The sequence below is a fragment of the Pomacea canaliculata genome, linkage group LG4 (assembly GCF_003073045.1).
Source record: "Pomacea canaliculata isolate SZHN2017 linkage group LG4, ASM307304v1, whole genome shotgun sequence".
In the NCBI taxonomy this organism is placed as follows: domain Eukaryota; kingdom Metazoa; phylum Mollusca; class Gastropoda; order Architaenioglossa; family Ampullariidae; genus Pomacea; species Pomacea canaliculata.
The window spans coordinates 22665373-22690537 of record NC_037593.1 but is presented as its reverse complement, the minus strand read 5'-3'; the positions used below and the strand labels follow the sequence as shown (position 1 = coordinate 22690537).

The 25165-nt window shown below is 38.0% G+C and overlaps 2 protein-coding genes across 7 annotated transcripts in view; one reads left to right on the top strand and one right to left on the bottom strand.

Annotated features, from left to right (window-relative positions):
- The window catches only part of LOC112561385 (solute carrier organic anion transporter family member 5A1-like), a 35096-nt gene that overhangs the window by 9224 nt on the left and 707 nt on the right, over window positions 1–25165 (bottom strand). Inside the window, exons 1-10 of one of the 6 annotated variants that reach the window (XM_025233858.1) lie at window positions 20177–20486; window positions 15141–15193; window positions 9636–10555; window positions 8774–9085; window positions 8045–8209; window positions 6212–6292; window positions 5390–5507; window positions 4131–4308; window positions 3640–3830; window positions 371–435 (exon numbers count right to left, since the gene is read on the bottom strand). In XM_025233858.1, coding sequence (XP_025089643.1) covers window positions 371–435; window positions 3640–3830; window positions 4131–4308; window positions 5390–5507; window positions 6212–6292; window positions 8045–8209; window positions 8774–9085; window positions 9636–10452 — 1927 coding nt within the window. In that variant the 5' untranslated portion in view covers window positions 10453–10555; window positions 15141–15193; window positions 20177–20486. Of the gene's footprint in view, window positions 1–370; window positions 436–3639; window positions 3831–4130; window positions 4309–5389; window positions 5508–6211; window positions 6293–8044; window positions 8210–8773; window positions 9086–9635; window positions 10556–15140; window positions 15194–16047; window positions 16132–16197; window positions 16420–16465; window positions 16598–16629; window positions 16747–20176; window positions 20487–25165 lie in introns of those variants that run through there. The other 5 variants (XM_025233863.1, XM_025233860.1, XM_025233862.1 and 2 more) reach the window with 5 other exon arrangements.
- LOC112561689 (solute carrier organic anion transporter family member 4A1-like) overlaps window positions 21826–25165 on the top strand; it is a 29599-nt gene continuing 26259 nt past the window's right edge. The window contains 1 exon segment of the mRNA XM_025234304.1: window positions 21826–21958. The gene's annotated coding sequence lies outside the window, so the exon portion shown is untranslated.

Below are 25165 nucleotides of genomic sequence, written 5' to 3'. Positions count from 1 at the left end.
AACCCAAATGACACATTATGAGGTACACCTCTAGAGTCACATGAATATGAGGTGATGGCATGTCAAGCGGCTGACTGTGCTATGTAAGACATTATTGTAACCATCAAGTATAACATACAATTCAAGGTCAATGTAAGAAGACTTGAGAAGCTTAATGTTTATTTGTGTTTTATGACATGCTAGCGGCTAACGCTATATCACAGTGATTGAGAAGCTTAAGGCAAGGTTAAAACATCAAGAATATGGAAAATAGGAGTACTGATCTAGTCATAGTACAGAACATAAAATATGTAACTAATATAATTTCCACAGAATATTGTAAAACACACACACACAAAATCATCAATGTATGATAAACAAGACAACTCACCAAACAGGCGCATTACAACATACTGAAGGCCCAGTGCAAATGCTTTCTCCTCTTTGCTCACTGACCTGCCAACAAGAAGACCTGCATGAGAAACTATAGATGCTCCATCAAGCAGTTTGAGTGGCTTAGTCATCCTCACTTAGTCTCATTTTTTTATTATCTATTCACCACTTGGCAGCAGAAAATAGTTATGCTTTGGTGACATGCTTACCTAGCACCATCACTTGATCAGCATAGACTTACTTCATACAGGTTGGAGACATGCTCCACTAACATCATGGTCTTCCTGTATGTGCTGCTTCTGAATATGCTCCCTTAACCTCACATTTTATGCATAATATATATATGCTAGTGTCATAATACCCTAAGCAAACCCCAGTGATGCCTAAAAATATGCTTGTGAACTGATAACTTTTAGCTTTTACTCTTTATGGAAGGTAAAAGGTATTATAGGGGTGTGAAAATTGGTGTGCAACCTTATAATCTTTTTTAGTATGTCTTTGCTACATTATTATATTTGTATATGAGTGAGAATACAGGTGAACCATGAATGAAAATTATATAGATTTCAGTATATAGCCAGATTTGAGTAGGTCTCACACCCTTGCTGTAGCCAATGTGCTTAAAGCAGTAAAAAATGTCTATGTCTGTTTCTATATAAACATAGCAGGAAGTCTAAGCCCAGACACAGGCACACAGTACATGCAAAGTATCACATTACCAGTCAAGTTAAGCTGGTCTGTCAAGCAAACACATGGTGCACAAGCAAAGACGATACTAACTGAACATAATCATACTTTATATTAACACCATCAAATTAAACATGTCTCCATCCTGCATATTGTACACTAAAAAATGCCACACTATCATGTTAATAACACTCCACAGTAAGCTAACCTCATCACACAGCACATCCTCTATGTTAAGCACATTATGTGGTACATCAAGCTAACACCACTGCATTTCAACCATCACCATACTCTGCGTTAAGCACATCCTGTGGTACTGTCAAGCTGCATGCTTAGCCAACACTAAACCATACTGAGATAGCAGTATTTTGTAGGAGAGAAAAGAATGTGTTTGTGTAAATTAAGTAAAGACACATTTTTGCCAATAAGCAACATGATGCAGCTTTATACAATCACTCATCACACAATTACTTACAGGTCTGTACACTCTAGTCATGTATGTCTAAATGTCAATAGAAATTTCATAGCCAATTTGCCTATAGACAAAAATAAAGACATTTACAAACCCTAAATTTATGATAAAAGTGACTGAATGGTTTAAAAAAAAAACCAACCAGTCACCTGAAGTGAATCAGTTTGCAACACATGTACCCTATACCAGTAGTGACTGGCAGAGTGGATTATATCGACAATATGTAGACGCTTTCAATATAAACTTGTATTAAAATATGATATTTATAGAATTATTATTAAGTTTTTATATCATTCATCCAGAGCATATCTACATGCAGGGGTAGTATAACGAATGAAGCATCTGCATAAGTGGCAATGATTTGTAAATTCATCTTTCTATAAATAAAAACAAGCTTGCGAGAAAAGAAGGCATGTAATGTTTCCTGTCTTCATTTGTATATGTATTATGTGGTAAAAAGTTTTAAAAAAAAACAACTCTGCTCTTAAAACAGTTGATACAACTGTAACTGGTAAAGGCTAACACCCTTGCTACCAATAGACAGGTAGCAGCATATAAGATTTATTATTCTTTGACTTAAAATGGTATTTAAGAGCTTTTAAGAGCATCATTAACCCTAATTCCCATTTTCCTATTCTCAGTCCTTGAAATGAACTATGAACTATACTTTTATTTATATACATGTACAAAACAAATGATAGTGCTTACAGCAAATCTGTGTATTAAGACTGAATACTGTTTGGGGCAGTGTTGTGCTTCCATCTAGTGACCTACAAACTACTTCTGTCTGAAGGGAAATGTAATGCGAAGAAGTTAACTTTTTGAACTTCAGACTTTCTTACTTATCAACCAATTAAACACGGGTTTATTTTAACTACACATGTTAGACTTAACTGCAGAGTTATGCTGTTCTTGCAGAAGAGGAGAAACTATAATCTACACTCCTTCCAGAGCACTGACAAAGATGCTCTAGCATCCAAAGAGGATGAGTTAACCAGGAAACTCAAATTCTGCCAAAGCAACAAACCAGAGACCACTGGCACTAGATACTGCTGTACAAGAAACTAGCCTCTACCATCTGCCTTCACATTAGCTAGCCTCCATGCATCAAGAGCCATAACAAAACAAGCTGGGCATGGTTTGAAGTGTTAACATGCTTACATGCAAAGCTGAACCCGATAACAGGCTCCTGGACTACTCACTGCACACAAAGGGAAGAAAATCTGGTCATAGACAACTGACCACACCACCAAGTTGTGGGCAGCCTCCTGTTTAAGATGGAGTTCAGTATTCAGCTGTCACAAGCTAATACACTATGCAGTTATTAGTTGTTAACTGCACTAATAGATGTAGATAGAGAAGATACAAAAGAGGAAATTGTTTTGTCGAGCCAGCAACTAAGGTAAAACAGCCAGCCCTGTAAACGGATGCCACATGCAGAGAGAGAAGAGCACACCTGAAATGATATCTGAATCCAGGACAGCCATTCCTCACTGTATTGGTGACAGGCACTAACCATTAGAAGAAGAGAAGAGAAGGAAAAGAGAAGGGTGGAAAAAAAAGGGAAAGAAAAGTAAAACACCGGGTATCAGGAAAAGTCAGCCAAGCTAAAGCATTCAGATGGTGTTCAACAAAAATATCACCATTTAGCTTAATAGTTAGTAGCACACATTTGAAACCCAGCAACTCCTCTTCTACTCTCCTTCTCCTACAATAATACTTGTACAGGCATGCACTCCTGCAACACTCACATGCAAACACTTCAATGGCACAATAATTTCTATAGAAAATAGTTACTGCAGTCAACACCTATCACACATTGATAGTCAACACACCCTGTCAATGTATGATAGGTGTTGACTGCAGTGACTATTTGCATAATTTGAAATTATGTTGATGCTAACAAAGACATAGCTGACCACAAACATGGCTCCAGATATGCATAGGAGACATTTCAAAATACATTTTAACACCTCTAGAATGCATATGGTACACAGCTGACATGCAGTAATGTTTACACATTATATCCCCACAACTGATGAATCCCTAACACAGTAAATAGATAACATTCCATATTTCACTTTTTATTCTGACAAAGCAGAGGGTACCTCAAGGTCACCATGAGTAGTGGCATCTGAGTGCCAGCCACACAGAAGGTCATGACCACCAGCAGGATGAGAAAAGGTAGCAGCCGCTCACACTGGCTTTGACAAGGTCCACTGATAGCCAGTGGCGCAATGATTACCTCGTGTTCCCCAGACATCCCCTGATCCATGATGCAGGAGCAGCCAGTGTAATTCTAAGAATGCAATGAAAATATACAATATAAATAATAATTATGTTAATTATTTTTCTAGCAGAAGAGGAGTGGAAGAGGTGATAAGCTGCAGCACTCACACACACACACACACTAAGATGCAACAATGTGGTGCGGGTAGAGCTTGTGGCCAGTGTCAAAGTATCAGACTCAAGTTATCAGTGTAGGTGGTACTAACACCACTTAGCCACATGTGAATGCAGACAGAAACTAGTTGAATGATATGAATGTGGCAGACAGGTCAAGCAGAGTCAAGACATCACCTCTGTGGAGGGCACTTACAAGGAAACGTTCCTTGCCAGGCTGGGTCAGGTCACTAGCACCAGTGCAGCCAGCATGACAGGGAGAAAAATAGGTAATGCCATTCATGCCACAGATGGGCTCCAGATGGTTTGGAGAACAGTCGCAATACTGGTTGCAACGTGATGTTAAGTTGGCCTCAAATATTTTATGACCAGAGCTGTCACAACAAAAAGCAAAATTACCTTTAAATGAAAATAACACAGCAATAGATACTTTTAAAGGGATTCAGACCTCTTTAATTTTACCCAATTAACATTAAAAATGTCTTAATAAACCCAAATCACGACTTGAATGTAGCTTATTACAATGAAAACATGCCAGTGAGCCATGACAGCTGTCTCTAAAAATGCATGAATGTTTACGAATAGGAAGAGAAATTTGCCCATGTAAAACATTTGTTGTGAGAATGACAAAACCTGTGGACAGATTTAACTGTGTGATATTACACAAACAGCAGTACACTTCAAGACTAAGCCTGATATTGCCACACAGCACACAGACAGAACATTACTTGTCAAGCCAGTAAATTGTTAATGCCAATATGAATATATACCAACTAAACACATAAGCATATTCAATATGTAGAACTCCCTAGTGATGGTTCTTTTAAATTACTTTCCTCCAACTGATAATGACACTATGCAGTTTTATAAGAAGTTGTTTCTACATTTGGGAATGAAAACATTTTGTTATATTTATAATGTGGACATAAAAAGTCTTCATTTGTGTTTGTTAAATACACACAAGCTAAACAGTAGCCTTCTACAAGAAGAAAAGCAGCAGAGAGAGCATACTGCTACTGTACCAGTCCACCAACAAACAGCAAAAGACACATTCAGCAGTTTAAATAACTAGCCCCCATATGAAATGGAGTTCTTTGATATATTATGTATGCATTTGTTTCTGACAATCTAACTGATCATTACTTTTTTAATTATACAAGATCTGATAAAAAATTATTGTTTCATATGGCCTTTCAACTTTGTTTTAACAAAATATGCATGCTTTCACTGTTCACCAACCCCCCCCCCAAAAAAAAAAAAACAACAACAAAAAAACACCAAAAAAAAACAACCAGAAAAACAACAACAACAACAACAAAAACAAAAAACATACATGTCTGAGAATTGTTGTAACATTAGCCATCATAAGTAATTTGTAATTAAAAGCAAGAACTTGATTTTGCATCACACGCTATCCTGACAGTAGACATTTATTTAATTTATTTAATGTCCTACCTGTTGAAATAGGGCAGCGTTGCACCAGCAATACGCTGGTTGTCACAGCCCAGAAAGAAAAAGATCACAAAGCCGCATACAGCCAGGCAGTTTAGGCCAAGAACAAACTGTATAGCTCCTGCGTACATGACACACCTTATAGTAATGTTATTATACATGATGTATTAAATATCCATGAAAGATTTTTACACAAAACTTTCATCAAACATTCAAATGCTGATTTCACACGACAAAGTGAGAGACTAAAGACTCTTCCTAACTATCACACACATGCACACAGACTCAGAAATTATTTCCATCATTTTCACATGCAAAAGTGCACACAACTGGGCACCCACAGACTAAAAAGAGTTTATAAATACATCCTTTCTATTATATTACAAATATTATAATGGACAGTTTAATAAAACTCTAACGAAATAGTGCAACAGATGTAACCACTGAAAACGTAAATGTGGCATAAAAAAGCATACCAAACTGTGTCAAAGACTGTTGCAGTTTTTTTTGTAAGTTAATAATTGTGGCTGATGGATGCAAGCTTTTTTTTTTCATTGGCATAAGGTTAAAAAGTGTTTTTGATAATGGCTAGTCCATGAATGCCCCACAGGAAAAAAAAAGGAACAATGGACGGGATTTAATAGATTTCCCCACCACCACCACCACACACACAAACATTGCAAGTCTCTGCTCTATTACAATATTGGTAATGTCTGCAGACCAATTGGCCTGACATATTAAAAAAAAAAATAAGTAAGTTAGTATACTGAAAACTTATTCTACGTGTATGCCATAAATCTGACTTTGAAAGTGACATGTACTGACCTTTAGGCTTAAGCTGGAAACGTTTGAGAAGATAACCACCCATCAGTATACCAATGACTGCCCCTGGAATGCCAATGCCTCCTACACGTAGGGAGAAATGTCAGTTTCAGTCAAAACTCAATCTTGTGACTGCCATAAAGCATTAAGTTAGAGAGGTACCTATAGACATGGGGCATACAAATAGTAACAATGCTTTCTTTGTCCATCATCAAGGCTCTCAAGGCTAAAGTTATATAACCTTTGTTAGGTGTGACCAGCTGTGTGAGGCATGTTGTAAATGTGAGGTGAAAGTGAGGATGACAGCTATTGCACACTACTGGGCAGGGGTCCTGTAAAATAAGCTAATAGGGCTAGGGAATAGGTAAACAAACTCAGTCATGCATGTAGCCTGAAAGCTCCCTAGGAAGTAAGCTTCGGAATTCAAGAAAATGTGTCTTGACCCTGTCACACTAAGACAGCACTTGTATGATTTATAGCTAACAAGATGACTTATTAGAAAGTTGCATGGTGGATGCCACAGCATTTTACTGAAACTGTTATCGAAAACACATTCTTTGCTCACTGAAATGGTTCTATAAGTACACATCTGGAACATGGGAGATACTGAAAGTCCCCTTGTATTACAGTAAGGAGTTCAGTCACTGCACTCTGTATTGCAAAAGCACAATGGGGCAAACCCTATTTTATCTCAGAATCTTAAGCTTCGTCAACAAAGATCTCTAGGAAGGACAAAGACTGAGGCAAGACGAAGCTGAAAGTGTGGCAGAGAAAGGGGGTCACATGAGTTGACCAGTGCCACTGTCAACCCAGCAAATGGTAGTTTCTTTACAGTTCAATGTACCATCACTGACTGGAGGGAGGTTAGAAAAAATCTGCCCCAGGTGCATACCACTGCCACAGCATGGTGTAGTCTAGACAATCTGAGCCACAACTAAGAGGAGTTACTATCTGACAACCAGACTGAAACTGTGGACTGACAAAGTGCAAACTTGAAACACCAAAGCCAGGGAGTCTGAACCTGTTTTCTAGACCAAAGCGTTGCCACTGGAGCTTCACCACCATATGGGGAAAACAGATGGAAGCCCATGGATCCAGTCATGTAATCCAGATCAAGGAATTTTTTGTATGCAAATCCAATACATGAACAGGGCAAGGACTTCACCCAGACACTGTTGATGAAAAATACATAGAGGCAACACTTCACAAGATCTACATGCGCAGCAAGATCAAAGGCTTTGAGGTAAATGATAGAGAAATAACACCCAGTAGATAGAAAACAGGGACATAACTATCTGTTGCCTGGAAGCTGGAGATAATTGCTGGAACAACTACATATGCGTGGTTGTACAGTTGTATAGTGATGTAAGGTATCTGCTGACAGAAGAAGACAATAATGTAAGCTAGGTTAACAGTAGTAACAAGATTGGTTTGAGGAAAGGAAAACTATTCCTCACATGTAAGTAACTGTGTACATGTATTTGTATGCCTTGATGTATTAATGTTGTTCACTGTGTGCAAGCGTCAGTGTGGGAAAGGAAAAGAGTGTACTAACAGTACATTCTACTACCAGCATCTGCTCAAATCCCTAGGGAGACCACTTTGAAGATGCCATCCCACAAGAATATGCATTTGCTCTCTATTTTTATCAGTTGTGTATTAAAAATTACATTGTCATTATGAACATAACTCTTAAATCGCCCAGGTACCAACCACACTGTGTATCTATTCCAGACCTGCTGGAGCAAAAAAAAAAAACCAAAAACAAAAACAAACAAACAAACAACAAAACTTTACAGCTGCTAGGATTTCTTATTAAAGATGAATGATACAGACCCGTGAAAAGATTGGCCACAGATGTTGAGGTACCAAACTGAGTTTCTATGTACTTAGGCAGGAAAACAACAAAGCCTGAGACAATGGCAATCTCACAGCAGATTGCTGGCAGCAGCAGTGCATACACTGGGTTTCTCAGTAGTTTCAAAATGGAATGAGGGATCTCTGCAGATGTATACAACAATTACTTCATTATTTCATCTCTTCTTTTTTCAATGGAATCTCATCATAATTATGGACATTCTTTTTAGTTGAATATATGACTGTAACACTGCACACTAAATATGACAGCTGACAATACTATTTATGGCTGTGCACAAATAATACTGTGTCCTCATTTTATTCAAAATTATTCTGGAAGTCCTTGTATTAACTGTTATATATGTATATTTTGTTATCCTGCATAACTTTGGAAGTGTAAAAGCAAGAAATTTATTGACATGGCATAATTTTTTTTAAATTTTTATTTCTTGCCTTGCTTTTATAGTTGCTTGAATAGTTACACAAATTATCACCTATAACATAATTTATGTCAAGACAACATGAATGAACATTTGACCAAGTTTTGCAAAATTTGCATGTAATGGTCACATGAAATCTTGGACAAACGTTCATCTATATTTGTCTTTTTTATGAGTGCCATTAAGTGGCAGAACACATACATCCACACTCTAGAAATTAATAGGGAAATATGTGACATGGCATGGGCCCAGCTAAGAAAATCCTAACCTTTGATTGTCTTGCCATAGTTAACATCAACCTGTTCACTTTCATCTGAAAGGAGCTGCATTTTAGATTTAGTTTCCAGAAGCTGGCGTTTCTCCTGAAGAAGCACTCGAGGAAAGCACAGAAATGGGAAAGCCAGCAGCAATAACAACAGACCACAAATAATGAATCCACCCCACCAAGCTCCAATCCACTGTGGATGACCTGGACTAATGGAGACAATGTATGTGAAGCTGTCCACATAGTACTGCAATAAAAGAGCTCCTAGCGCATATCCCAGAACTGGTCCCAGGGCTCCAGACGCATGAATGAAAGCTGAAAAATCAACAAGTATGTAGGGATTATGACCTTGGTAAAGTATGCATTGTACTATTTTATTAAATATCCATGCCCCTCCTGTATAGTACATTCTAATGGTATCATGATTATGCACTAACATGTCCTCTTACGTTGAACATAAGAGACAGTAGGATCTGTATATCAATAAAGTACAAATCTTGCTCATCTCCAGCAAGAAAACATAGTAAAAGACAAGTTTACATGGCAACTTAAATCCATGAGATTAGTATTGACTATTTTAAAAGAAGTAATGAAAAATGTAGTGCTCAACTGCAAGAAGTTATTTGTCCTCATTGGTTATACACAATGTTTCTGAAATTCAACTGACTAAAAATAGAAAAGTAACTGCTATGCTACATGTGGTCACATACTACAGCTTTCTACCTGTTGCATGAAACTGCATATGTTCAATGCACTGTGAAAAAGCTGACTTCTGAATATATAGTGTCAGTAAATGTAAACAGCTAGCAGCAGATTGCTTTACTGCCAATGTGCTTCTCTGAAATCTGATCAACTGATCACATACCTAAATAGGCTGGGGATTTCTCTTTGGCCACGTGGTTGTCAACATAGGTGATGCCAAGCGTCAGGATGGGTGTTCCACCAGTCCCAATCAGAATCTGGGCCACAATCAACAGCAGCACATAGATCCAGTTGCCTGAATTCTCATCTATGCATTTCTCTATATTACTGAACATTGCTTGTTTGTTTGATCCTTTGCAAATATTCTCATCAGTCATATTATCTGACATACCACTCTGCATGGTATACTTGGGTGCTATCACATGTGGCAGAGCAAACAGGAGAGACCCAATACCCATAAGCAAGACACCAATTCCAATCCATTTGGGAATGTGACGATTGCTGCCAAGATAGCTGACAAAGATCACCGATACAAGGGAACCCAACTCATAGGAGGCAGCAATCATCCCCGAGACAGAGCTGCCAATTTCAAAGCGCTTCTCTATGGTAGTGATGACGCTGTTGAGGTAGCCTGTAGAGACAGCTGTGGCCACAATCAGTAAGAGGCACATAAAGACGACAAAGACCTTGACATTGAGGCAAGGGCGCAGACAGGACAGACTCCACTGGCCTAGTCGGCAATCCTGCTCTTCCACATCAAGTAGCTGTTGTTCAATGTAAACTGTTTTCTCTTTGTCTCGTGGCTTTAGCAGGGCTTTTTTGCTGGCCATGGAGTAGCCACTGACTGAGCTCTCCATACCCAGTGACACCCCGCCCTCACTGACAGCTCCTGGACTTTCTAAATCATGTGGAGACAAACGCCACTGGGCATCATCTGACAACTCTTTTGACCTTCGTTCCATGGCTGTTGTCAAACTCATCACTGCCAGGAACTGATCTCTGATTCCTCTTTAGTTTCCATTGCTTATGCACATGCACATCTGCAGCAGGTCTCTTCAGTCATAATCTTTCAATTTACACCACCTGCAACAGATAATTTGTTTAAGTTTGCATGACAGAGAAAGAGTCTAAGTAAAACATTTGTAAAATTTTTTATCAGCACTTACTTCTTTTGCTAGTCTGTTTTACTGGAAAATACTAAATAAAATGGTTACATAATCATGGGTGGGAGCCAGAAATTTTCCTGGGACTGAAGATTTTTCAAGAGCCATGTAGTACTAGAGCATATGCATATAACGTTATATGACACATGGCTGCATACGCGTTTCACGTTTTTCACATACATAACACACATAAGTCATACAATGTCTTTAGTAGTTGACAATGACAAATGTCCAACTTTATTAACCCTAATGGGCAATTATAACTTGGGAAGTGTGTTCTGTTACAAAAGTTTAAAAAAACTGCTAGTTACAATATTAGGCGAGTGGTGCATTATAAGAACGTGCATTCTTATATATAAAACATTCTTAAGGTACACCTACATCACACACCCATGCACACATACAACTGACAATCTATAATCTATGGTTGAGCATGTGGACTGCAGAGGTTGTAAACCATTTCAAGTCCCTATTGCTTTTGCATATAGGCATAGTATGTTTGCCTGCCTGAACTCAATATAACAAATTCTCCTGCTAGGACATGTTCTGGTATGGACAAAATGCTGTAAACTTTTCTGACAATTTGCTGATCATAAAAAGGAATCCAAATTTCTGCGCTTAACACCAAATTAGCTTAGAAAAATATGGACAGTATGGTTCAAACTGTTCATATCATGGACAGAAAACTGTAAACCAGCATATGAAGGAAAAAAAGTGAAAGAGACTTTCAATGAATGACTGATATAAAACAGCTCAATGTTGCTGTGCTGACTGAAAAACTATTCAGCTATTGAAGGTACACATGCTGATCATGTTTACATCCCATTTTAGCCTGCAATCAAAAACAGAGCCTACGTACCTGAAGGAGTTTACTGTCTCAACAGGTACACAATAAAACAAAATTGTATTTTCCTAAAGTCTATGCCTATCTCTTCTGTCTTATCTACATTTAATTTTGATAAGGCAAATAAAAACAAGTAAAAAATTCAATACCCACCAAAACCTAACACTTATTATTTTTTTTAAAATCCAGTGATTGATGTTTGCATTGGTCTCCCTGACATTCTGGGAGCAGACTTTTCAGGGCATTTGTCAAAATATCAATTTGTCCAGTTACTATGTTGGCAGGCTGTGTGGTTTCTGTTGGTCTCTTAGCTGTCTGTGTTGATGGCTCAGTTGCTGGATGAGGTAACTGCTGCTTCTTAGTCGGCTGGAAACTGATGCAGTCCTCCAACTTCCTTTTTTGGACAGCATTCTGGCAAACAGTGTCCTGTTTTTGTTTTTTTTTTTTTAGCCAGATGAGCCTCTCTTTCCAAATGCACTGTATATGATGCATGTGCAGAAATCACATTTTTTATCATTTGGTCACTGGGGACCATCTGTATGGCTCTCAGTCCTCTGGCCCTTAAATCATACTCAATAAACCCAATGGCTTCAACATTTTTAGGTGTAAGGTTGGTTCTGTCTTTTTCAACAATGTCATCCATAATATTAAAGGTTCCCGCTGCCCGGCATTTTATTCGCTTCCAGTAATCGTTTTCTTTGAGTACGGATCAGTGACTAAACGTATGTCGGGGACGATACGAACATCGCCAGTGAAATGACAGTTAAAGGTGGAAACACTGAAAGGACTTTTAATTGTGAAGTGCAACTTTGATAGCGAAAATTCACGAAATCTTTGTGAAAAAAATTTGTGACACAATCTTGCAATAACCGAAACTTTACAAGGAGATTCACGGTCTATGAAGTACGGTTTGGGAGCAACAGCCCCGCAAGATGACAAAGGTGCCGGACCATTATTAGCACGATAATTTATACAGCGCCTCACCTGCACGTCCGCAAAGTTGGCTGAGCGGGAGATAAGGTAGGAATATTTATATTTAAATTTTAAATACCGGTTTTCTATTAAAATGGAATACTGTAGTGGCGTGCACAGATCTGCCGTTGAAAGCATCACTACTCGGTAAAGTCAGAGGAAAGTCCCCACACAGCCCCCTCCCCCTATTTATCGGCGGTCTTTGTCGGTGACGACACACTCATCGGCACGCGTCCCGCTTTCGCTCCCGAAACGTCTGGTCACCTTACCGGAGGTCATCTTTATGACCTATTGCTAGCTGTGTTATACAAGTTGTGACAAAAAAATTGACGTTCAGAAAACGCTTCTAAGTTCTAATTAAGCAAATTATTGAACCCATATCTTCACGTTAAGCCCGACAATAGTAACAAGCAGTTTATTAAGTTGTCACCATATTATTTCGCTTTAAGAAAAAGCCGGTACTGTCACAGACGGTGGGAAAGGTTACGAACAATTAAAACACTAAATTCGTGCGTTATTTCGTGAAATTGATCCAGCTTATCTAACTGTACAGTGGAACCTCGGTTAACGAACGCCTCGGATAGCAAATATTTCGGTTAACGAACAAAAATTTCGTTAAAAGTTTGTCTCGGATAGCGAACAAAATTTCGGATAACGAACAGCCACGTGAACCACACGTGACCGACCAGCAGGTAATCATTCGCGCTCGAGACAGTTACGATCGGTCGTTCCTTAGCTGTGCGCATCCTTCTTATTTAGTGATTTTTGTGCTTCATTTTAATAAGATAATCCTCAATCATGGCTCCAAAGAAGATTAAAAGCAATTAATAGTAGTGAGGTAATCACAAGGAAGCGGCCAACAAATGAATTGAAACAGGAAATGATTTCAAAGTATGAATGTGGCATGCGTCTGTCGGATATGTGATGTCGTATTACCGAAAAGTTTTACAAAAAAGACAGACGGAACAGACACTGGACAAGTTTTTTCCTTTAACCTCAGAGCTACAGAAAAGAGAAGTCTCCCCCGATTTTATAATGTCACGTGTGCTCATGGAGGGGGAATCCAATCAGTAATTCCACCCCTTCCTCCCCACACCTGCTTCCAACCACGCCGTCAAAACGGCAAGTTTTCTGATGTTTAAATGCTTTCGTTAACAAATACCTAATAGCCTGTAACTTTTAAATATTCGCGAGTCAACAGGGGCTGGGAACCAATTCAATCTATTTCCTTTATTTCTTATGGAAAAAATTGTTTCGGATAACGAACATTTCGGATAACGAACAGCTTTCCAGAACGGATTAAGTTCGTTAACCGAGGTTCCACTGTATATAACTCAGTGCTTCCTGCATCACATCAATAGGGATGTTGATACACGTACTCCGTTACCCAGGCCCCTCGCAGATGGTCGGCCCCAGGCCCCGCGTATTCCTAACGCCGCCTCTACCTATTACCACTAGCGTATGGTATCGTTCACGATACGAGAAATTTTCGCTTTTTTATTCATAGTCCCTGGTCCTTCGTAATCAGTGAAAATTTTGAATTTTACTTTCCGTCCCAGTTCCGTCCTGAGATTTTTTCTCAGGACGGAAATCCGTCCCCCGGACGGAGAACTCCCATCCCTGCATAATACATTATTACAAAACAAGAATACTTTACTTTTTAACTAACCTAAATGACTACGCAAATCTGTTTTAAGTTCATAAATACGTACAATTCTAAAGTGGTTCACAATTACTACAAATACTGCAGTTGTTTTTTGTTTCATTCTGCTACAGGGTTCTCATGGTAAAAATACATCCTGTAGCATAAAATAAACCTTGCATCCATCTCCAGGAAGGCTATGTACCCCAGGGACAGCCTAAAAGACAATGTTTAACAACAGTTTCATTACAAGTAATGCTGGCCCACAGTATATACAAATTCATGTAAGCACTGTCTTACTATTCCCACCCCAATCTATTTCAGCAGGTTGCAGAATGCAGTTTGTTTCAACACGTTACAAATAATGTATGACTGTAAGGTGCACCATTAATTACACCAGCACAAAATGAGGTTAACAACAACAGCTGCTCCCTAGCAACAGGGAATAAAGTTCCAGACAGTGCTTATGTTCTACCTAGCCTTCCAACTGCCTGACTGTCAGTTGGTGGATATAAAATGAAAGTCAACACATACTACTGTTCACTTTATCTGGCTCACCTGTTTGATAAGCCAGTTTAAGAAAACTATCATTAGGTGCTGATTTCCAGGCTGTAAAAGCAAGTAACTTAATTGTAATCTTGTAATAATCATTTCTAGTAGGCCATCTAAAAGCTGTGAGAGTGACATTTACATTTTATGCTTTTTAATTGCACAATGTTGTCAGTCATATACAAAGACTAGAATTTTAATAATCTATTTAAATACCATATTTTCAAGGTTTGTGTGAATGAACCCAAGCCACAGTTTCTCATTGATAGGAGCTGGGTTTTTTTTAAAAGGGAAGGTAATAGGATCTCTCTGTGTATGTTTCACATAAACGCTTCATACACACAGAGGTCATGTTTATTTTTTCTGGTGTACATAATAATGGAAGGGTAGGGTAACTGTCATGCCAAGTTTGGTTAACACAGTTCTTCAACCCTAAATCTGCACAAATACAAAATATTTTTAAGCATGCTTCTGCAATAAGCTGATAAATTTGTTTACCTCTGCAAGTTTTGCACAATCTTCTTTATCTGTGTGGGTCCCTTTATTTAAATCTGTAAAAAAACAACAACAATCAGTTATAAGTATTTTACATTTGTACTGTGATATTTTCAGCTTCTCTCATATCTAAACTTGATCACAAAGTCTAAAGCGACTCTGAAAATCAAGAAGTAACATTTTCTCATTCCCTCTCCACACGCAGCTCATCCAAAAAGGTAGTAGTAATATGTTGCTGCAGGTTCTAACATGTAGCTACTCATCTTGCACACACACACACAAATGCATGCATAAGCATCAAGTAGTTCTGAAAAGGAGACCGTCTATAATCAGGGATAGCCAACATGGTGCCTGTGGACATCTGGTTGCCCACAGGGCATGTTGATACCTAGCCTGTCTATTCTATCCTTTTTTGTATGTTACTCAGTAAGTTTGCATCAAACAAATAGTTCATGGTATTACTCAGTACCCTTGAAGTAGCTCGTTTCAAAAAGGTTGGTGAACCCTGGCCAAATTGATCATAACCACACAATGGTGAGATTATAATATTTATGTCTACAATAAATTTACAAACTTGCAAGATTTCAGTTATCATATTCTCAACCCCTCATGAGAGAGAAGGATGGATGAATGAATTATATTTTCAACATCAAAGTGAAATTCTCTTGAAATGAAACTGCATATTCCACTTTTAGCATTGACTCCCATCAACATTATAACATGTTTCTGCTTCAATTGTGCCAGCATAACAGAAAGCAATAATATTACTTTAAATCCGTTATAAAGCCTGGTGATACTGTCTTGACAACAGTATTAAATGTGGTTGGTGATTCGTTGTTACCTATCAATGATTATCTCAAAGTTATAGGCTTAAAAAAGTAACAGGAAGTTTAGTTGCACACATACACACCCCCCTGTCGCTCGGCCCGTACCACAGTCTATGCTTGGATGACTGGCACGACTGAGCAATGAAATGCCGCTGTGAGGGTTCGCCTGTGTTTACGTCGTCAGCTGTGACCAGAGGCTATAAATGTTGTTTCAAGTCTCTGCTGTGACCTACCTGTATTGGGTGTTGACGCGGACCAGCAGCTCGCGAAACGTGTTTACGACCGCCGCGGTAACACGGGTGACCTGATAATCGCTTTTAGAATACAACGCATTCAAATACGACTCCAAGGCACAATACAGCCAGAAGAGTTCAAACTTGCTATTATCACAAGAACAGTCTGGCACAGACAGTGAAAAACATACAGACCGCGGGCTCACCACGCAGGTCTACCTACACGTCCGTGATGTGACTGACTGACACCACACAAACTTTCACTTACTTGTGTATTCGCTTGTTTAGCTTTATGTTTTGCCTCATTATCAGCTGTTATTACATTCAATGATATCCGATAACGAGTGCTAGGTGACTTGAGTGACCTAACGAGCAGCGCGCAAACTGCCGGAGCTACGTAGTGTGACCTTGTAAACAAGACTACCTGTTTACCTCTCAGAGATTGCAGCTGGTGGCTAACATGATGGCGAACCGCTGCCACTCCCGGTCCTGATAATTGCTGAGCATACATGATGCTCACGGTTTGCAGCGTAAGGTTGTCCGCACTTGGGGATCACCTTTCCCTTTTTCGTGATATACTACCTACCCTTGTGCCAGCTAACAGTTGGGACAGCCTCTTGATTTCAAACTGAGCATCCTTTGTGTCGCAAGCGTCTTCACTATCGTCTACTCATGTGTGGAAGATTAGATGCCCTACTTTTCCTTGATTTCATATTTAAAATTAGTATTAATCATTCAATGGCACCAGTATCTTCGCATATTGTAATCATAAGCCTAAGGCTCCTTCTGTAAACCCCTTGAAAGACAAGTATCTTTGTTGACATTAATTGGTATTCTTTATTACTAATCTCACACTATGTTTCTTAAGTACAAAAGAATAAAATTTGGGAATGTGATAAATCTGCTCAATTAAAATGCAAATGGACTACACTGCCCAGAAAGACATGATTGTCTGAAGCAGAATTATTTTACTGCATACATTCATGTAGGAAGATCTAAGGAGCTTCCTAGAGACCTCTTTTTTACTACCTGGCATTAACATAAAACACTTCTGAAGCCCATTAAGGACAAGGTTACTTAAAATACTTCAACTGGTGAATTCGTAAAGGTTATTATTCCTGATAAGCTTACTTGTTTTTGACAATGCTGACAGGATCTTGTTGGAAAAAAACTAAGTGACACTTCGAGTACTGATATGTAACACAAAGCACAGTGCACCGCGTTACGGGTGCTTTGTTTTTGCTTCTCTTAAAAAATTGTTATCTATTAAACTGATAACATAGTGGTCATTTGAAGCCTTTGAGAGTTTTTTCAAAGTCCATAGGTGCAACAGAATAAAAGAAAAATCTCCATAGGTTACCTGTAATAATAAACACATCCTTCATAAAGAATTTTATATCACTGAATTGACAAAAATAAGCTCTGAGGCTGAATGCAGCTTCTGAAAAAACAGATCTACAGAGCAGATTGTGTCAGGAAATGAACCGCCCAGTTCATCAGAAACCATCTCAGTTTCACACCATGATGGCAAAAGCATTTAAACAGAGAAGAAGAGCAGTAAAGAATATTCTGTTTATTTCTTTGTACAGTTTCTATGTTACACACAGTACATTTTAAGCTACAAAGATAAATGTTAATGAAATTGAAAATTTAGGAAAACAAAGTCTGCATATCTGATCATTTAAAATTCATGAAAAGAGGGCCTTCTCATCTTTAAAAAAAAACCAAAAGCAACAAAGCAAATAAAAACTCACAGTGTACTCAATTTGCTTCTGGAATGGGCAGAACTTATAAAAGCGGATAATGTGAATTAAGGGCTCACAAACTACAAAATCATTAACCCTTCTGCTTAACAATGAGTAAACTTTCTGCTATTTGCCTGGTGTATCATGCATGTATATAGTATTCACAGCTTTACATTTGTTTTAATTGCAAGCTGTGTCACAATTATTTGAAAATGTTTCAGCTCAGTTAAGGAAGACCAGGTTGCGGCCCTATGTTCCACTGGGGGGAGAATAGGAACAAGAAGAAGAAAGGGAGACCAAGAACAAATGTCATCAGAAAAACCCTGGAAAAAAAATAAGAGCACTTCAAGAAAACACTGAAAATATGTCACTAAATTAGCAAGCTGTCTTGATCTCTTTTCAAAACCTAAGTGAAGGCTGCAGTGTTCAAAGCTTGTTATCTCACGAATGAAACAGAACGTTTGCTCACATTCTGAGGAATTTTGAGATGAGGAAAGAATTTGTGAATGCTATGCAATTTTTTTAAGCTGTTAAATTGATGGTGCATTATACACTCCATGAATTCCATGTGTCAACAACTATTCCTTATGTTGTTTACAACAGTCTTGCAATATTGTTTCTAGAGCTTCTAACTATGCCCCTTTGTTCTTAATTTGTAGGCCTCAATAAGGTTGCCAGGAGCTTTTCTGGAACACATGCTAGAAACATTCATTTCTTTCAGACCTATTATATTTAAAATCCAAGTGCTTAGACCAAGAACACACTGTTGCCCTTCCAAGAATGTCTTCTGAGGAGCCGCCACACAATTTTGGTATATTCTTGATTAGCACAGATAAGCTATCATCTGTGGACTGTCTTATTATGATGCAGTTCCTTGATGATATATATATTTTCCATGCTTTCATTCTTTCACCCAGAATTTTGCTGTCTGCACAAATTGCTCTGTTGTTGAGGTCTTATGTAGGGACTTGTTTGAGAAAGCTATTAGCCTATAGACTTTGGTGTCATTTGTGTACATTTGGTTTTGTTGTTATGTGCTCTCCAGTTCCTTTTGGAAATTGTTTATAAACAACACAAACAAGACAGGCTCTAACAGTGATTTGGAGGATCCAACTGGTTATATAAGCCAGTCTAAGTATGACCATGGACTTTGCTTTCGTGAATAATGAGGCTGATATTGTAACAGTGCAAAAGACTGGGAACAGTTGTACATTGCCCTTTGTTCTGGAGTTGTGTCACACAATAATACTGTGGCCATGACAAAGGCTATATAAAATTTGTATCATTAAGTAAATAAATTATTTAAAAATGTGTGATTAACTGCTACTATGAGTTCTTTGGGTATTGCCCTATTGCATCTTCACCTTCCCTTTATACTAATTTGGAAATTAACAAGTTTCAATAATGCTAATACATTTGTTATTCCTCTTTATTAGTGTTCTTAGTAATAATATGTTGCAAGATATCGGCTAAAACAGTTTAAAGTTCTTTAATGTTTAAATGTAATTCTAAATGTCTCTAGATTGTAAAAGATTATGGCACTTTCAGAAATCTATTGAAACCACTATATAAGAAGAATTCTTTGTTCTAGCTTCAAAACTATAACTATTTTTACTTAAGAATATATCTGCAGACCTATCAATTATCTTCTTTTTATTAAATATTTACTATAATGATATACAATAAAATATCCCACATGTGTAGTGCTTAGCATTAACTTAATGATTAAAAATACTTAGTGAGCTGTGAGAGATTCATAATTTCGATAGTCTAGCCTTTACTTAACTGAATGTTTGGTTCCATCCCTCTCTCTCACACACACGATAATAAATACTTTCACTCACGGTATACAGCTTTCCTGTCCTGTGCAACACGACCTAGGGTGTTCAGTCCTAAAATCAAATCTTGCTTACTGTTAAAAACTTTTAGTTGCTCTAAATTAAATCACCTGAAGACATATATTAAACCGCAAATAAAAACATGCATAAAATCTACCACATAGCTTTCATACCTTTTAATGCACGTCGTTGTGTAATAAACTAGCAGAGATGTGATGAGTTAACGGCAAAAGATTGACCATGATCGATTGCAATCATTTCGCATCCACATTAAAACCAAAACTTTCCGAAGGTATGAATATAAAAAGCACTTTAAATGTAGTCTCATTAACAAAACTAACCAAAATCAGCAGTGATTAAAAATGTCAGTGACAAAATTAAGTATATTTCAGTTACCTGACTATAACGCCCTTCGCCCATTCATGAACTCTTGCTGCCGATCTTTACCACGGACTTTTCTGACAGCTTACGGTAGTGTTCGCGAAAGCATATATACAACTTCCGGTTCGCAATGCACTATAGGTAGTTAAGAGCGTCTGCTATCCAGCAGCGTCAGAAATTAATCTTTTTTTTATGATTCTGGTTGCACTTCACAAATCTGCTTGGTTGATTTTTAAGTAAGAGACATTCTCTCTGTTCCGTGCTTTCGACGAAGTCGCAGTGATTGTTGCCCACGCTGCTCTCAGTATCTAACAGAATCCATTGGGTCAGTTGATCACATGGTTCACTCATGACAGCTACATTCAATTTATCTTCCGTGATTCGTTTCACTCTGTACTCAAATGTAATTTGAAGAAACCGTTAGATTTTATTTTGATTATTAGAAGGTAGAGTGTTTTCCGGCTTTTTACACATAAAGATATGGAATAAGGCATACATTTTGATATATGACCACGCCGACGTATATTCGAGCGGATCTTTTTTTTTGGCAGACGTAAGAGTATATCGAACGTTTAAAAAAAATATTGATGGAATTAAACCATTATAAGTCTCAAAGTCCTGGCTTAATACCTAAGTAAGTGAGTACTGATCGAGCTGAGTATAGATCAAGCTGTCTAGCTCGTTGTTCCACTGAGGTAAATATAGTTTTGTTCATTCGCAGTGCTCTTATCAGAAGTAGTATATGCATTTGGAAAGCGTGGTCAGAGATGCTCTTGCTAAACATTTTGTATGCAATAAATTTATATGGAATGGCAACACAGTTTCAAGGAGAAAAGAATCGATCATCTTGGTCATTTCGCCCCAAGCCCTACCATTTCGTCCCACGCCAAAAGTCAATTCGTCCCAAGACAAAAAAGTCGTCACAAGCCCAAAAGGCAATCGATCACCGGTAAAAAAAAAATAGCTATTTTGTGGCTAAACTTATTCGCATGGCTGTTTAAAATAGGCAGCTGAGCTTGCCTTGCATATCTATAGTTCAAACAACGTATGCATATATATGTCTCTTTTGGTATGTTTGACGTTAACAGCTATTTTTTTAATCGGTGATCTATTGCCTTTTGGGCTTGTGACGATTTGATTTTTCTGTCTGACAGCTTCAAGAAATCTGTGTAACATTACAAACTTGATATAGGTCTATAATTAATACTGCACGCTTGGTAACCAAATTGACTGTATGAGGGGATGATAAATATATAGGGTGAACAACTATGAAGAGTGCGTCAGTTTTTACAGACAATATAATTTAAAAATATATAATTGTTGACCAGTTGATAAATTATTTGAAAACTGTAACGCGTGTTGTTGAAAGCATATTTAAAAAGACCGATATGGTTCCCTAAGTCATTGATCGTCTGGTGCAAATCCGAGATTTAAAAACAACTATACTTTGTGTGGGAATGATAAAGCATCGTTACGCTATGATCTCCAAAGGAAGAAATGTATTCAATCGATGTATAGGATTAGTCACAAAAGATCGCAAATAACAGGCGCCAGTTTCAAAATAGCACAGCTCGCTGTTAGACTTTCCTAGTAAGGGAATGTAATCAACTTCTTAAACTTTACCCGGAGGTACAGCCCCCTTACGAATTTGTTTACTTCTACAGAACAGCAACATGTCATTCAAAACGCAGTCTTAGTAGAGATGACGTCGAATCCAGATAAACAGATCTCGCTTTGGTTTAACAAACAGCAACAGCCAAGAGCGCGAGTCAATAACAAATCACTGAAGGACGTAAGGTAAGAGGTCAGACAAACAGCAGGACAAGCGCCATACATGATACATCGTGTTACAGATTTGTTCATCGCAACAAAGCTACATTACATCCAGAGGAGCTCGTGGCTAAAAGTGAAAGCTTGTAACGCTAGTGTTGCTCCACGTTTCTTTTATAGAGCAGCCAGATAATCTTGCTGAACCACTTAGTGATTTCCAACTAAAGTATCGAAAATGAGACCATAGGAAAACACAGGCTGGTGGCAGATCATCGAGTACTCTGACGTCAAGTCTTTTTATAGTTTTACGCTCTAGTGGAGATAGTAATACAATAAAGGGTGGGGATGTTTGTGGTGAGCGGTTGTTGAGGATTATCCAAAACACCATTTGTCTGATCGCTGTTTAGGAAATTCTTTATTCTACGTTGTTACTAGTGGCTCCAAATAAAAATAAATTCTATGCACAAAGAATTCTACTTTGTCTATACATGGGAAAATGCGGCGTTTGGTGGTGCTCACCAGTGAGAATTGGGTGTCAGGGGTTTGAATCTTGGCTCTGACATTTCTGTCAGAATATAACATCTGTTTACAGAGCTGACCTAAGTAGTTTTTCTCCACCTGTTCCTCAAATGTTCTATTTGTTTTACATTATGCTTTTGTATACATTTCATGATAAAAGGTGCCCTACCCTGTAAAGGAGTATGGTTATGCACCTGAGTGTAAAGCCCTTAGAGCTTGGTTTTAGGGTAAAGCACTATATAAATATGAGCTTTAATAGTAACTCTAAAATGACAGAAAAAAATTACGTAATTTAGAAAAATATCATTTGATAGAGCGAAAAATAGAAAGAGAGGGGTAGCAAGAGCAAATTAGCAAATTGTGTGTCACATCTTCCCTTGAAACCTCTTAACTCCACTGCAAAAGATATAAGGACTTAAGTTCTTGACAGTCTGCTGTCCAGAAAACTGGCAGTGCTTGAACAGAAATGAAATAAATTATTTCATAACTTTATTTTTGGATTTTTTTAATTCTGTGAACAAAGTTAAGTGCTGGTGATTAAGCAATCAGGGGAAAGATAGGTTATTATTTCAAAGAAACGAATGTGTTTAACTTAAACTGGACTATATGTTACCTGATGTTTCATGTTTATGAGTAATGAGATCAAGCTTTATTAAAAGTTTATCATAATGAGATCAAGCTTTTATTAAAAGTTTATCATTAGATAAATATTGAACTAACCAGTGTAAGATTTGCTTGCACATTTCTTGAAAAATGTGTCTTTTGGGGGTTTTAGCATAAAAATGTATGTTTCATGAAAAAATATAATTTTGAATGAAAAAAAAAAGATAAACTACCATGGAATTACTGAGCACCAACAAACTTAAATCAAATCTGGAAAATGACTGTGGAAAAAATATTCATGCTAAAAGGGTTTCAGTCTCATGGACTTTAGCTGTTCAACTGCCGTCTTTGGACTGGGGTGAATCTAGGTACTTGAAACTGTTAACCTCTCTTCAGGCTATTGTGAATTCAAGTAGATCATAATTGTCATTGTTGGAGCTGACAAACATGGAGATTTTATTGTATCAGTGGTGGTCACCATCTCACATGCATCTGTCTTTCACTAGGTGAGGTCTTGCTGTTTGTTGCTGCCTGTTGTTAAACTAATGACATCTCAAATTGCCACTAATAGAGAAGGAATTGTGAAAAGTTTCTTGCATGATGTTCTGTAAAAAAAGGTGAGAGAGGGTACCCTTGACATCTTGTTGTCTGCTGTCTGAAAGAATTCTCTTTGTTATTGAAGAGAAATTCAGTGTTTGATCTTTTGTATGTCAGTGTTTGATCTTTTATATATGCCTTCAATGTTGAACATTTGGATGTCATGTCACAGCATCTCATGCAAGCCTTTTTAAGATGGCAGAGTTATGGAAGAGATCCTGATTTTCTGTTTGGATGTGACAGCTGAACAACAATAATTTAATTTGCTGAGCATGTTTCTCCATGTGGAGGCAAGCTCAATGCACTGTACCTGAAAGACCACAAACAAATGACACCATGGCAAATGTGAATAATGTGCATGGTCAAAGATGAAAAGGAGTGAGCAGAATAGTATGCTTGCTTATAAAAGATATTTCTTAAAGAGGTGGGCTTTGAGGTTGGACTTGAAAGCAGTGTAGACAAAGTTTGAAGAAAAAGGGACACAAGGGACAGATAATTCTAAACAGTGGACCTTGATAAGGAAAAGGAGTGTCTGATGAATTTCGTCTGTCCAATGCATAACACAAAGAACAGGGCAGCACAGGCAGACCAAAGACAGGGAGTTCAGTGGTAAGGCATCGGTAGCACTGATAGGTATTCTGGGGTGAGGTTATGAAGACAACAGTAGCACAGTGTGTCAATATTTGTAATCAATGCGAGATCAAATTGGCAGTCTGTGAAGCTCAAGAGAGGCTCAGGCATTTAGGGAGATCAATGAATAGAGCTTTGCAGTAATCCAGCAAGGGCAACACAATAGCAGACATGAGTCATTGGGTGGCAGAAACTGACAGGAAGAGTCAGATGTGAGTAATTGTGTAAAGCTCAAGGAAGATAGATTTACAAGGAGGAATGTGAGTTTCAAGATATAATGATGCATCGCGGATAACTCCTAGATTCTGGGTGGTCTTGGAAAAGAGAGGTATTCACCCCAGAGCCTTACACATCCATGAACAACGCACGAACCACAAAAGACCGTGGTGTGTTGGGGTGTGTGTGGTGTGAATTTTGATTAACTGTCAATTTATTTTTAGTGCTTCTCATCCGTAGATTTTTGCTATTTATTTTTTATGATTTTGCTAAAAGATAGCTGGTGTGGCAGCTAACAATGACAAGTGAAAATAATGGATGCAACTGAACTAATTATAGTTTGCCGTATTTAAGTGAAGGCTCTGTAGCACGTGGACAAAAGTGATTCCTTTTCTAAAATGGCGTGTTTAATTCGCATAGTAATACACATCTAAGTTTTCCTTCAAGTTTCATTTGCTCTCGATATTATTTTGTACTGGTTTCCCTTTTTTAAGCTCATTGCATCTAGAATTGTACATTTAAGGTTATTGCCTAAGTGAACGTTGGGGCTTGGGTTAGGGTTTGAGGGATGTAAAGATAAACAAAAGTATACGTCCACTTGTGTTACATAACTCAGCGGGGAAGGAGAGGGAAGTGATGTTAAAGATTGCTTTACGCGCCGGAAGCAGA